The following is a 13367-nucleotide window of genomic DNA, read 5'->3' on the forward strand; positions in this document are numbered from 1 at the left end:
ATAAAAATATAAGTATTAAAGGTCCAACTCATAAGTCATAACATTAAGTGAAGTACTTAAAAAAAAAATAGTATTAGGCATTCACGATCTTTTTGGGACCGAGTTGGCTATGACCATCTAGTGATTTTGTTGGCAGTACCTCGGTGATAACTATATTCCCTAAAGGAAATTGACACTTTTTGTGTTAGGTTAGGTTGTTTTCAAATTAAGGTTATATTATCTGAATAGGTACATTGGTGCCGGATCTCTTAAATCTGGTCTATTCTTTTTAAATTGGAAGTAACATCGTTTAATGGAAATTTTTTGTGGTAACAAAATTATTTTGTCAATTTTCACTTTTCCTTTGGCCAAAATTAATTATTTTTACACACTTAATACATTATTTACTTTTTTACGAATATTATAATAATAAATCTGGCAATACGGTGTCAAGAAAATGTCGAACAGACACTGACAGAAAAAAAAGTTGCATTCGTTGCATCACTGAATCAGTTAGTCCAAAATGAAAAGAAAAAATCATAGCCAACTCGGTCCCAAAAAGATCGGGAATGTCTTATACCTATTGTATTTTTTATAATATTCTATAACAATAACATTAGCACACTAGCACTTTTCCCGCTGACGGCAAATATTTACGTAAAAGACTAAATTGCGTATTTAATTTTAAGCCTGCGAATTTTGACGATTGAAATACTAACGGCGAACGGTAAGTGGTTTTGACTTGACGGTCATTTTTAAGTCCAGTAAAGACTTAAGTTTTGAGTATGATTAAGGGATAAGAATTTTGCTTTCAACTTCAAGAGTAAAAAAGCCAGACGTAAAAAAATGGCCAGGCTTTTGGTCAAAAAGCAGGACATCCCCGGCTTTATCCAGACATCTGGTCATCTTTTAACAGCAGTGTGGTTTTTAGCCTTCACAACAACCACAGCTCTCGATTAATTCTGGTAATTGGATAACGAATAACGATTGGATAATCTGCGGTTCACAATTTCCGCTAGAACTAAAACAACTGACCCCACGTTTTTTCAACAACTACTCATTTGAAATCTCATGGGAGCGCCTTCCCATGTTATTAATTTACGTAATTTCATTTTACGGAATGTTCACATTCAACCGTTTTCCCCATTCGTCAAGAAATCGCTTTTCGTGCAACACTTATAGACATAGACCAACGGAAACGGTTCCGCTCCACAGTTCCGCTCGTCTTTACAGGTCGCGGTCATTTAATAAGATCTGTCGATACGATCATTTGATAGCTGGCGCCACCGGTAGAACTCCCAACAGAATACCCAGCAGCCAGTTTGAAAATTTCGTGTCAGTGTAACAGTTTTCAATGGCGTTTTAATTACCAAATTAAACTCTTCAAAACAAAGTTATTACACAACAATTCAATCAAAAATAATAATCAACTCAATTGGTGCCTCATAACAACCCAAGAATCCTGTTGGCGCTTCTTTCCACCCAGCCGCCTCTGACCCAGGTAGGTTAACAACACCCGCCTTGTAACTTATTTTTCACTTACTACTTTACTACAGACTTTTATAAATAGTTGTACCGTCGTTCCAAAATAATAACAGTGCCTCTAAAAATATTAATTGGAATGAGTCTTCGAAGTCGAGATACGCCGCGTATTAATGAGCTACACGTGTCCCCATTGTCAAAACAGTCCCCTAATACACCTGCGACCCTGAACCACAGACAACTTGCAACCGCATTTTTCCGCCGTAAACGGTCATTTGTGCGTGTTTTGCACCGTGTGATGGTCGTGGACGTGGGCTCCAGTGGCGTGTTCTGCTTTGTTGGTGAACTGTGAGGGGGCCTTGCACTCTGCCCGGGTCTGTTCAAGCCTCCACACCTGACGCAACATGTCTTCGGCCTTACACTTTGTTAATTAAATGTAGACTGTTGTGGTGGGCTGGTGGGCCGATCGGATAATGTATTATCGAATACAAAAACGTCACAGCAAGGAAACGTAATGCCACACCGGTGCTTGCACTCCCATCATTTCAAGGTATTCCGTCGTATAAATGTCTTTTTTCATTATTTGATGACATTGAGTGCTCTGGATTTGCATTATTGTTTGTTCACGCTGTTTTATCCGTTCAAGTGGATGTGTCACTTGAAAAGAGGCGGAAATTCTAGTTGCGCTGGTACATCTTTTTTCCAGAAAGTAGAAAATATATATACAATTAAGAATGTGTCTTGTCCCTTTGATGAAATCATATTTAAGATATGTACAAAAAAAAGCTGTTGTTTTCTGAAGTCATTGTCGGAAAAACCCATTTGAATTATGTATTAACGTTGGTGCAGTTTGATAACCCATTGAAACAAAATTTTATCGAGCGACCTCTCACGGTTTTTCCGAACTCTTCAATGACCGTTTGTGCAATAAGGTCAAGATTAAAGTAAAAAAGTTTTTATTGAATACGAACCCGAGCAAAGATCGCTACGTTTCACATTTTTAGACGACTTAAATTTAATTTTTACTCAGTTTAATGCTTTTAGCAGCACGTTATTTCCTGTAATTGGGTGGTTCCTGTAGGAAATATATTTATTTGTTATTATTTTATGGTCAAGTACATATTTTGTTATGATTTTCCGAAGTGTCATTTGCAGCGTTAGAGATACCGGTTATATTATTAATTTCAAACTTTGCGAAACTCTGAACAGGAATTAAATGATCGACCTCAACGACAAAATACACAGAACTCCACTCGCACCAAGTAAACACGAGAACACGAGCATCCAATGTTTCCAGTGCAGAATTTATAATTGTGTTTATAAATTGTGTGATGTTATATGTCTTATGTCACTTCTGGATAAATAAACAATCCACCAATTCAAGTCTTGTTGAAAGCGGTTCGGTACTTAAGCCTACAAAGGGACACTAACATACAAAAAGAAATATATGTACGGAAATATTTAAACACGTAAGTACTGCATACTCCCGCATCAATGGAAAAATTATGCGTTTTTTTTGAAAAACGTAAGAATACGTGAACAAATGCATGACAAATTTCTTAATCAAAGACACTTTCTTTTTCATAGCTATCCTTGATGGCTTTTTTTTTGCATTTACGGTAGAAATAATAAAATCAATAGTAAAGAAAAAGCAAACTCTCGCTTTTTACATGCTTCATACACAAAGTGACAAAAAAAGGATCTTCTTATTGGAGGTTGGGTTGGCGTAGGTCAGTTATTAGTTGCAGTTCGACAAACGGTGCAGTTGAGCAGTGTATTAATACTGTAACTGTACCGGGAACAGTTTCCAGAGAGGGTTGTACCTAATTCCAAAACGTTTTTACTTCCACGGTGCAGCGATTGAGAGACACAGGAAACTTCCATCCAAGAACGGAAGATCGTGGTAGAGATCGTTTCCAGTAGGTACTGGATGTTGAACCACAGATTTTAGAAGCAGTCGAAGCAAATCCTGGAACAAGTTGCTGGACGAAGTGCCCTTAGACATCGTGCGAGGAATGCGGTATCTGCATGATGGCGCGCCACCACATTATGCTCGCCAAGTTACGCAGTGGTTGAACCAAACGGTCCAACGCTTTAGCTCCCAAGATCTTCGAATTTAAATAAATACGATACAGATAAATTCGGTAGAAGAAGTAATTAGACGAGTCGTGGAGCTGATGCCCAAATTCGGGAAGATCGTGAAGTTTTTTCAAGGGTCCGTGCACCAACGACGTGGAGGGCACAGGCGTGTATCACGCATCAAGGACAACATTTTCAGCATTTACTGTGAATTAGGCACGCTAAAAGTAAAAGTGTTTTGTCTGTTTTTTCGACAAAATTCAGTGTCAGTGTCAAATTTCTTGCGTGGTAATCGTTTTGGTTGTCGCTTTTTTACCATTTCACTTTCGTTTGCTCTACATTAGCCTAGCGTCGACCACGGGCCGAAATGAGGTGAATTTTGAATTCAAGTCTTCAAATGGTGGTTTACGACTTAAAGTATGTACGAGTATATGTACAGTGTGGAATAAAATGATTTACATCTAGTTACCTTTGCATTACCCTTGTAAAAATACGAAATGCCACTCTACAAAAAAAAAGAAAGCCTAACCTCAAAATATATATCCAAATTCCAATTGTTATTTATTGGGAAGGGATGATATGAATGCAAAGTTGAGATTGAAATTAAAAAGGAGCTAACAAAAGCAAGTCACAGCTAGTGCCGAAAGTGGCCACCAACGTTTGTTAATTCAATTTAGTAAATTGTAACAATTGTCAATTCGATTGATGACATTTATTGACAGGACTAATAGTTCGGCACTTCGAAAAAAAAGTAGAGCGGTACAGGAAAATTTACATGTGCAAAAATTCCGAAGGTAACTAGATGTAAATCATTTTATTCCACACTGTATAAATAAAATTAGAGTGTCTGTCTTTTATTTTTACAATGAAACAACTTTTTGACCTTTTTGGGTTACTTACGCGATACAACAGAAGACATTTTAGCAATGTTTAGACTTAAGGCTGTATGACACGATGCTAAATTTTGTATAAAATTTGTTAGAAAATGAGAGAGGACCAATGAACGATCAGGATCTGACAAAGACAGACTATGATCCTGATCGTTCATTGGTCCTGATCGAGGGTCTCTCTCATTTTCTAACAAATTTTATACAAAATTTAGCATCGTATCAAAGAAGCTTTATTGTCTGCCCCGGTGTTTGAATCCACTGAACTTTAAAAACAATGTTTTTTTAAACACTCGCCAAGAGAAAACTATTGGTTTTGTTTCATCACGATATGAGGATGGTTGGCTTGATTTCTTCAAATTTTCTCAATTTTAAATCAGTTTAATTTCTTAATTTGTTAGATTAGATGACTAAGGGCCAGTTTACAGAAAAAGAATGAAATATTTAATTCGAATTAAATTTTAATACGCGATTAATCCATGATTCCGAAACTTCCATTGGTTCAATCTGATCACGTGCTCACTTAATCTCGCATTTGATTACGGTTAACTTAATTTCGCTTCTGTAAACTGGCCCTAGGTTTTTTAAGAGGTTACACCACCTTAAGATTTTCAAAAAATCCATTTTTTCACTAGATTCATACCTACTTTTAAGAATATTTTATTTAACGTGGACGCGATATTTTTTTTCTTTTGCGTTTTTCTCGCAACTACTTTTATCAAACTGGTGGACAAAATATCTCGAGATTTACAGAGATTTCCTGGGGGATTTCCTCTGCCCAACCCCCGCCCACAGACGGAGAGGATTTTCCTTAAGGAAATCCTCAAGGCCGACTATCGCCAACACAATACACGCAGCAAAAGACAAAAAATTCGGCCTCAAGGAGGAAATAAATTGATTTTTGTTCGGAAATTTTATGTCTCTCCGACCCACCGCGGCTTCAAGGGCACTGCACACGTTGAGGAATGCCTCAAGACTTGGAGTGTTCAGGTCAAAAACCATTTTTGAGTTAAAATTTGATTCATAGTGACAGTTGTTTGACGTTTATTAGCTGAGTTAGCAAAAATACGAAAGATCTGACACTGTCAAAGTCAGAGCCACCCCTTATCTAAGTAATTGTTGGTCGCACGGTATACAGGTGTTTTTTAAATGCTAGTACAAAAAAACTGGGTCATCTGGAGATTCTAAAGAGTCCAGAAAACTATTTTTTTTGAAATCTAAAACGGTAGGAATAAACTAACCCTATCCATGCCACAGACACAACAATAGTAAACAATATGTTAAACCATAGCAACCCGACAGTGCTTTGAACAAAAATACAACAATAGTATATTTCAAACCAAGGTAAGAAAGTGGTTTCTTGCAGACCGCAGGCAAAGATTATAAACCGAGTCGTAGACGAGGTTTGTAAGTGCCTAAGGTCTGCAAGGACACTTTCTTAACAAGGTTTGAATACAATTTTTTTCCCTACCGGCACAACTTTGTTGAAAAAAGTCAAAAAAGATGGTTATATTCGTGATTAAAACGAAAATTTTGAGAATTGAATAGTAGGCTGTGTTATTTGTTTAATTAACTTGTCATCGCATTTGAAGATTTGAGGTTTGTTCGAAAATTTGATATAAACAGGCTAAAGTAATCTACCTACCTAGCTTATCTGTTTATTTTCCAGATTATATGATTGATCTACCAACTTGCTTTATTGAATTGGCTTTCATTTATCAATAACTTATTTCACTTTTGACACTTTTGACATTTGTATTTTGGTACAGTTTTACCATAAACATTTCATGATTCACTTTCTTACCTTAGCGAGAAAGTTGAATTTTCTCACCTCAAATGAGGTATCCACAGCCTACATTTCTAACCGGTAGGGAGAAAAATTATTATTGTTGCTTTCGTTTTTCGAGATAAAAATAAATTAAATTTTGGTTAAAATTGTCAAAAGTGTCAAAATTTAATTTATTTTTATCTCGAAAACGAAAAGGCTTTTATTAGATAATTTTTTTGTGTATGAGTTCTACTCATCCTCATCTATTACCAGTCTTTTTTTGTACTAGCATTTAAAAAACACCCTGTATTTATGTAAGTCCCATAAAAAAATATATACCTATTTTTGTTGCGCCAAGGTGGTGTAACCCCTTAAACTAACATTTTTTTTTAATTGACTCTACGTATCTACTTATTATTCTTTGGTATTTTGATTCATAGCTATTGACGTTGTTGCAAATTTGTTGATGAATTCGCAACGTTCAAGCTCAAGATCTGAAAATCATTTTCTTTGTGTGTAGTACCGATGAAGCTTGAAACAAAATAAAGCCACATTATTAAAACAAATTTTTTGTCCATCTTATCCGATACCATCTAGATTACAAACAATTATACTTAACATGACCATAAGCGTAGCCATTCTCTAGCAATCAGCTTTTTACTTTATGTTGTTGTAAGTGGCATTAATTATTAACTAAAATGAACTAATTTTGTGAGATTAGGATCTGTTTGATGACAACACCTTTCTCCATTCTTCTGTTGTTGTCTACTTTTGATGATTTTCGTCCAATTTAATTATTTTTGTTTATGTACAACTCTTGAACATAGTTCTTGCATTGTAAACGTCCTATACTCCTGTACTCGCCTACTGCTCCTCTGTTTCAATATTAAGTTTGCACAATGTATGTTAACATTTGCTTAAATAACACTTAGAAGCGACTTTCAACAAACGTGCCACCTTTCTGTACGAATTTTTTCCTCAAATTCCACAAGAAAGTAGTAAGTAGTGTAGTTATAGAGTTTGTCAACAACTGAATTTGCAGTGGCAAACATTTCGTGTAAGTTTCGCAAAAAGAGAATTATTTCTTGAGGTGCAATCGCAGATTTGGTAAGTTTTTTAACGAAATATCAAAGGAAAAAATTCAGTAGATTCAATACTGCAGCAAGTTTGATGTAAGTAAAATCGAAAAGAACTGAAATAAACTCTTTACTTGTGAATACTAGTGTTTCTTGGTCTAGTGTTCCAATCTGCTTGTGTTAATCTGATTTGATCCCTACACCATGGAGTTTCTAAAAGTGTTTTCAATGTTAGACAGCGGCAAATACTATTTGTGTTTTCAGACGAACCGAACTCCCATGTAGCGTAGGTAAAAATAGCGTCCATTTTGGTCCATCACGTCCTTGGCCTCTCTCTAATCACAAAACACGAACTATTTTTAACCGACCTCCAAAAATATTCGACGTTTCAACAGAAGTTAGCTCTGATGGTGTAAAATTTCCATTTCCAAGTGAATGCTACATTTTATTCATATCGCTCATCTTCAACGAAAGGAGAGAGTTAATGTGTTGTTGAAAATAAAAAATAAATCCAACGGTTTTTTCTTTGTAAACGTAATGGAATGCCGTTTACGTTAAAATAAATTGAAAAAGATAAACTCAAATATTTAATCCTCATATCTAATCTTAGACTTTTAAACGTAAAAGTAATAAACAAAGAAATACACTACTGAACATTTTCTTTTCCAACTGCGAGATAATGGAGTTGAGTTTCCTAGTCACATTTATTCAGTTTTGAAGAAAGAATTATCTTTTTGACTCTGCTTTTGTCAAACAACTTAAAAATAAATATTCCTAGTTCCTACAAAGTACTCTTTTGCTTCCATCTGAAGCATTTGAATTTTTTGTTTTAGAGAGGCAATCGTAGTTGTGCAATAGGTGACATGTTTTATGAATTTAAGATGAAAAGACAAAAAACAAGACAAAACTTGTTGTTATTGCTGCGTTAAAAATAAAAGTACACATTTACATATATCAGTAAGTGTTAATCACAATTTTAATCTCGTCGTAATCCCGAAATCTTAGCACACTGTACACTAAGCTAAAAGCACACATCACGACACTCCAAAATAAAATCCATTCACATGTTAAACACGAAATTTATCACACCTTTAATTGAGGCGAAACCGGACATAACTGCTCCAGCGTAAAGAAAACATGAAACGTACGTATTGACGCGGCACCGATCTGGTGGCGGCGATTTGGCGGCGGCGACTTGGCTGCGGCAGGTTCCTCTCGTAATCTCTGCGCTCCTCCACACTCATTTCATCCAAATCACCCTTCACGTTCGCAGCGAAGCGCGCCCGCCGCCGCAATCAACGTGTCAAAGAGACAATTTTTACGGTCAAGACATTGACGAGTGCAGCGAAGTGTCGAAGCTAAGTGCCCATGTAATTCACCACCACAAATGTCGCCTTTCACGTCATCTTTGCACCATCACTTCAAACTTTCATTACTGCTGTGGCTTATGTACATCAAAAGCTGTGTTTAGCGACAAATCGGTAATCCGCCATTCTAGAACATCGTGCGAAACCTTCGCTTTTCTCACTATTCATTCAAATTGTTGCCAGTTTTGTGTGAAACCTCTCTCCCACGACAACTCAATTGACCCCAGGTCTTGCCGTCACAGGGAAGCGGAAAACATTATTTGAACGCTTTGTTTTACATAAACGAATATTAGTTTGGTACTTCTGATAATTCTTAAGTGCTTTGCGCTGACACACCTTTGTTTTTTTTGCGAGACATCTTAAAAATAGCTCAGGTGATGCTTGTTCACCAGTACCAATGAGTAAGTCAGAAAAGAAATCGGAACAGGTCCAGCGTTTTCGTTTCAGCCCATTTGACAAGTTTTGTTTCGTTTTCAGGTGTCGGTCACGTGACGGGGTTGCGAGCAGACATGTCTAGGAGACCCACCTGATGCCACCGACATCTGCTCGTTCGGCGTCGTTCCTTCAGACCCTCTCGGTTCTCCTTGTCTTTGCCGCAGTTCACTCGAGCCAAGAGCAAGCGTGAGCAGCACAGTCGTAGAGCATGGACTGTGCCGTCGGTACTGTGTCAAAAACTTTGATTTTCCACCGCTATTTGTTTATCGCACCGTTTAGATAAGCCGATCCAACACTGACTAGAGAGGTTCCACACGTGGCCCTAATGAATTAGCAAATTCGCCGCGCTCAGTTTGCACCGAAACCACAAATGAATTTCAAGAAACGATCTGTAATCTTGTGCGTGATCCCATGTATTGTTTGGCTGTATTTTATGGCGAATTCTTCGGATTCAGGTAATTCTGTTCAACGTTTTACGACCAAAGACGAATGTGATTTGTTTAAGACCCATCGCGTACGACCCACGTGAATAGTTGGATTGGGAATGCATCGAAGAATGTCAGTTTGTACGTGAGTGAGACGTTGAAGCCGCACATTTTGCCAAAGGGTTTCTGCGCGCGGGAGTCGTTGTTGTTGGTGATTGTTAACATCAGACCTGAAAACTTCGAGGTTCGAGACATTCTTAGGGCAACTTGGGCGCAGAAACGTAAGTTTACAGTTGAGAACCCAAGAATCGGACAACTTTATCCGATCTGTCGATTTTTATTCGTTTTAGATGATAACATCACGTTTTACTTCTTGGTTGGAGAAGTGGAAAACAACGAAATACAAGTAAGTTGAATCTTGTCACAACTTGTGTTAAACCAACGGTTAGCCAAGAATTAACCGGTTACCGGTTCACCTGTTGAATTAATCAGTTGAATAAGAAATGGCAGTTACAGAGTTCCGTAGTTTAAGAAATCATTTCTGTTGAACTGTACTAACCGAGTTAACTGTTTTTGAAGTGAAAACTTCTTTAGGCGCGCCACATACATTTTATTCCCGGGCAGTGAATTAGTTTCATGCGACACGGTAAAATCGTTCGCAGCACAACACGGCAAGCTAAAATCAAGGGAGTCGAGTTTTTTAGCGGAGCGAGCGAAAAACAATCAACTGTGCGTCACTTGTCAATTTTAAATTTTCATTGTACGTTGTGTTGTGACCTGACTGACCTCCGTGCAGAGCTGCAGGACTAACTATATACGGGATATTTCACGAGTGATAATGAACCTGACGTAATTTAAAATGCAACCCACATTATAGGTATTTCCGAAAAAAGCCGGCTACTGTCATTAAAATGTTCGGCTTTTTTTGAAAATGTATTGTGGCTTGAATTTATTATTCCATCAGGCTCATTATCACTCCTGAAATACCCTGTATAGTTTTATATAATATAAACGATAAAGACACGACAAATATTGTAAGTTTACAGATGAATGTAGGATTTAATACGTAATTCTCAATTATATGGCTTCAACAATTCATCTATTGGAAAAATGTGTGTAGCAAAATGTGAAGAGGAAAATGGACAAATTATTACAGGGTATTGGTATTGCTATGAAAAGTTGTGTTGTGTTCAATATCATCGTCAAGAAAATAAAACTTAAACATCCAAACCTAACCTCACAAATTTTGTTAGAGTGTACTTCTAAAAGTGGACGTATTTGCAGTTTCTATTGCAAAATACAGATTTTTGATGTTTATTTAAAAACAGCATTGGATTTAAATAATATTAATTATTTATGCCTTGCTCCAAGTCATGCATAATGATATATTTTTTATAGAATAGTCACTACATATTACTTAAAATCAGTAACGAGCATCATAGAAGTTTTCACTTCTGTCGTGCGGTCTAAAGCACACACTCTTTTTTTTAATCGGTAACTTTAACCATCCCTCAATAACCAAGTTAACCGTAGTCACGACAAGCTCCTCTTTATTGTTAGCGCAAGTTGTTGGAAGAGAGTGAAAAATACAACGACCTCATCCAGGAGCGTTTCGTCGACTCTTACCAGAATCTAACGCTGAAGTCGATAACGATGTTGAAGCTGTTCCACCTCCACTGTGCCAAATCGCACAAATACTTGATGAAAATCGACGACGACGTCTTCCTCAACGTGAACAACTTGCTCGAAATGCTGGAGAACCGCGACTGTGACACCAATCTGCTCGTGGGGAAGCTGATGCGGGACACTCCACCTTTCCGCGACCCTACCAGTAAATGGTAAGGTGAACATGCGGGTGGGATGTCGTGTTTTGAGGTGCATTCTTGCAGGTTCGTGCCTTACGAATCGTATCCCGAAGAGAAGTATCCGGATTATTTGTGCGGGCCGGCGTACGTCATGTCTGGAGACGTCGCGGTCAAACTGTACCGTTGTGCTTTAGAAACTCCAATATTTTTCATCGAAGATGTCTACATTACGGGATTCTGTGCCAAGAAAGTGAACGTGGCGCCGCAGAAGAGTTCGCTTTTTTCTTGCTACCAGGACAGGAACTATGTCTGCCTGCACAGACATGTTTATGCGCTGCATCATTACAAGCCGCGCGAGATACAGAAGGCTCACAGGATACTGAAGGAGGATAGTTGTCCACCGCCCGGCTCGATCCTGGTAGGTGTTGGGGGAATGCAGACTGGATGATTTCGGTTTTTGTTTTGTGGTGTGGTTTTGCTGTAGTTTACGAGATGTTTTTGTTTATTTTGCGTAAGAGCGACAGTTTTTGATATCGTTACTTGAAATTTATTGACAAATAGGTTCTCGGAACATTTAAGGTTGATCGATGACTAGATCCAAGATAAGAATTTGAATTTCAATTAGGATCTTGGTAGTTTTTGCTTGATAGATAACGAGAAGACAAGAGTTAAAGAATGTAATGGTAATGTTAAATTAAATTTTTATTTGTTCGTGGAACTCTGCTCGACCGTCCCCTATCAAATAATACTGAAGCGTTGTAAAAGAAAAACAAGTAGGTACAGTGGAGAGCACGGAATTTCGCACACCAATTTGTATGTCATTAAAAAAAACTATCTAGTCTAAGCTTTATTGTCATTATAATCAATCATGATATATGTGATCATGACTGATGTTTCACCTAAACTGTCCCGAAACTGCCGCCAGTATCTCATTTTAATAAAATTATGCCAGTGAAATGTCCAATGTGTGCGAAATTCCGTGCTCGCCACTGTACATATGTAGTTGCCGTGAATTGAGGCATTAGAAGAAATCGAGCAGATAATCACACCTTACATAATAAAGGAAAAATTAACTTCTGCCGTTTAGAATTGCGGCGTAAAAAAGCATAAGACGTGATGATCGTGAAGCGCTTAGATGTTGAATACAGAAATAAGCGAGGCAAAGTCACTATTTATCGTTGCTGGCCACGTATCGTGATGAAACGAAGTGCTGAACAGGATCAGGAATTTTCTCTTTGTAGCAAACTTTTTTTTGAAAAAATTCGATCATTCATTAGTTTTCAAATAGAACACTAGCACTAGACAGACAGACAAAAACTGTCAGAATGTCTTCTGTATCGCGCAAATAATGAAAAAAATGTGTGAGTGTTGTTTTAGTACATTTTTTATGTTGTTGTGAAAGTCACTCGATTTGACGGCGCTCAAAAACTACAAAAAATTACAAAACAGTCTTTTCGTAAAGTCAGTACAATAGTTATTTGTCAAACTAGTGAAGAAAGTGGTTCTTTTTTCCACTCGAGCTCGAAGTTTGACTCGCTAGCGTAGCGAATAAAGCATTCGTGCGAGAGAACTTCGTTCGGCAGTCAAAGTATCAGCCTCTCAGCACATAAAACTTCATTTTTGCTCCTAATAACATAATATACTATTTTGTCGTCAACGTGATGACGACAGCTTTCCTGTCGAAACGCAACGAAACGAAATGTCAACTTTAGAGAAAAAAAAGTGTGTTTGGTGTAGGGAAATCAAATGTCAACCATTTTTTTTTTGTTGATTATTATACAGAACATTCTAGTAAAAAGAAGTTACTATAAGCTTTTTGTTTTCTACGATGCAGTATTATCTCATGTGCTAATTTTGGATGAACACTCAGTATACCTCCTGACGATACGATACAGCTGACGATACGTTTTGTTACAGGAATTCATCAATGGTATGCTGTTCTAAAAAAGTCTTCACTCTAGGCCCACTACTTATTTGAATTTGTGATTTTTTACTTTTGTACATTTATTTATGTAGTTCAGATAATAAGATGTTTACAAAGAGTTAATTATTTATTTGTAATTT

At 37.2% G+C, this 13367-nt stretch overlaps 1 protein-coding gene across 4 annotated transcripts; it reads left to right on the forward strand.

Annotated features, from left to right (window-relative positions):
• Positions 1-1281: 1281 nt before the first annotated feature.
• LOC138123095 (lactosylceramide 1,3-N-acetyl-beta-D-glucosaminyltransferase-like) lies at positions 1282-13350 on the forward strand. 4 transcript variants are annotated; one of them, XM_069037621.1, is made up of 7 exons: positions 1282-1480; positions 9116-9528; positions 9579-9779; positions 9849-9904; positions 11059-11336; positions 11388-11721; positions 13221-13350. In XM_069037621.1, the coding sequence occupies exons 2-7, from the start codon at positions 9444-9446 to the stop codon at positions 13245-13247; spliced, it is 981 nt and encodes a 326-aa protein (XP_068893722.1). In that variant the 5' UTR covers positions 1282-1480; positions 9116-9443; the 3' UTR covers positions 13248-13350. The 4 variants fall into 4 exon arrangements, with proteins under 4 accessions (XP_068893722.1, XP_068893723.1, XP_068893724.1 ...); XM_069037622.1 differs by lacking the exon at positions 1282-1480 and adding an exon at positions 1857-2011; XM_069037623.1 differs by lacking the exon at positions 1282-1480 and having other exon boundaries at positions 9046-9297; positions 9353-9528.
• The last annotated feature ends 17 nt before the right edge of the window (positions 13351-13367 follow it).

This window comes from Tenebrio molitor, chromosome 2 (genome assembly GCF_963966145.1).
Source record: "Tenebrio molitor chromosome 2, icTenMoli1.1, whole genome shotgun sequence".
Classification (NCBI taxonomy): Eukaryota; Metazoa; Arthropoda; class Insecta; order Coleoptera; family Tenebrionidae; genus Tenebrio; species Tenebrio molitor.

Excerpts from the sequence above, each read along its gene's own strand:
- LOC138123095 (XM_069037621.1), top strand. The coding sequence starts at position 9,444 with ATGAATTTCAAGAAACGATCTGTAATCTTGTGCGTGATCCCATGTATT. Across the intron at positions 9,780-9,848 it reads GGCAACTTGGGCGCAGAAAC|ATGATAACATCACGTTTTAC; the intron begins GTAAGTTTACAG and ends TATTCGTTTTAG. Across the intron at positions 11,722-13,220 it reads CACCGCCCGGCTCGATCCTG|GAATTCATCAATGGTATGCT; the intron begins GTAGGTGTTGGG and ends GTTTTGTTACAG.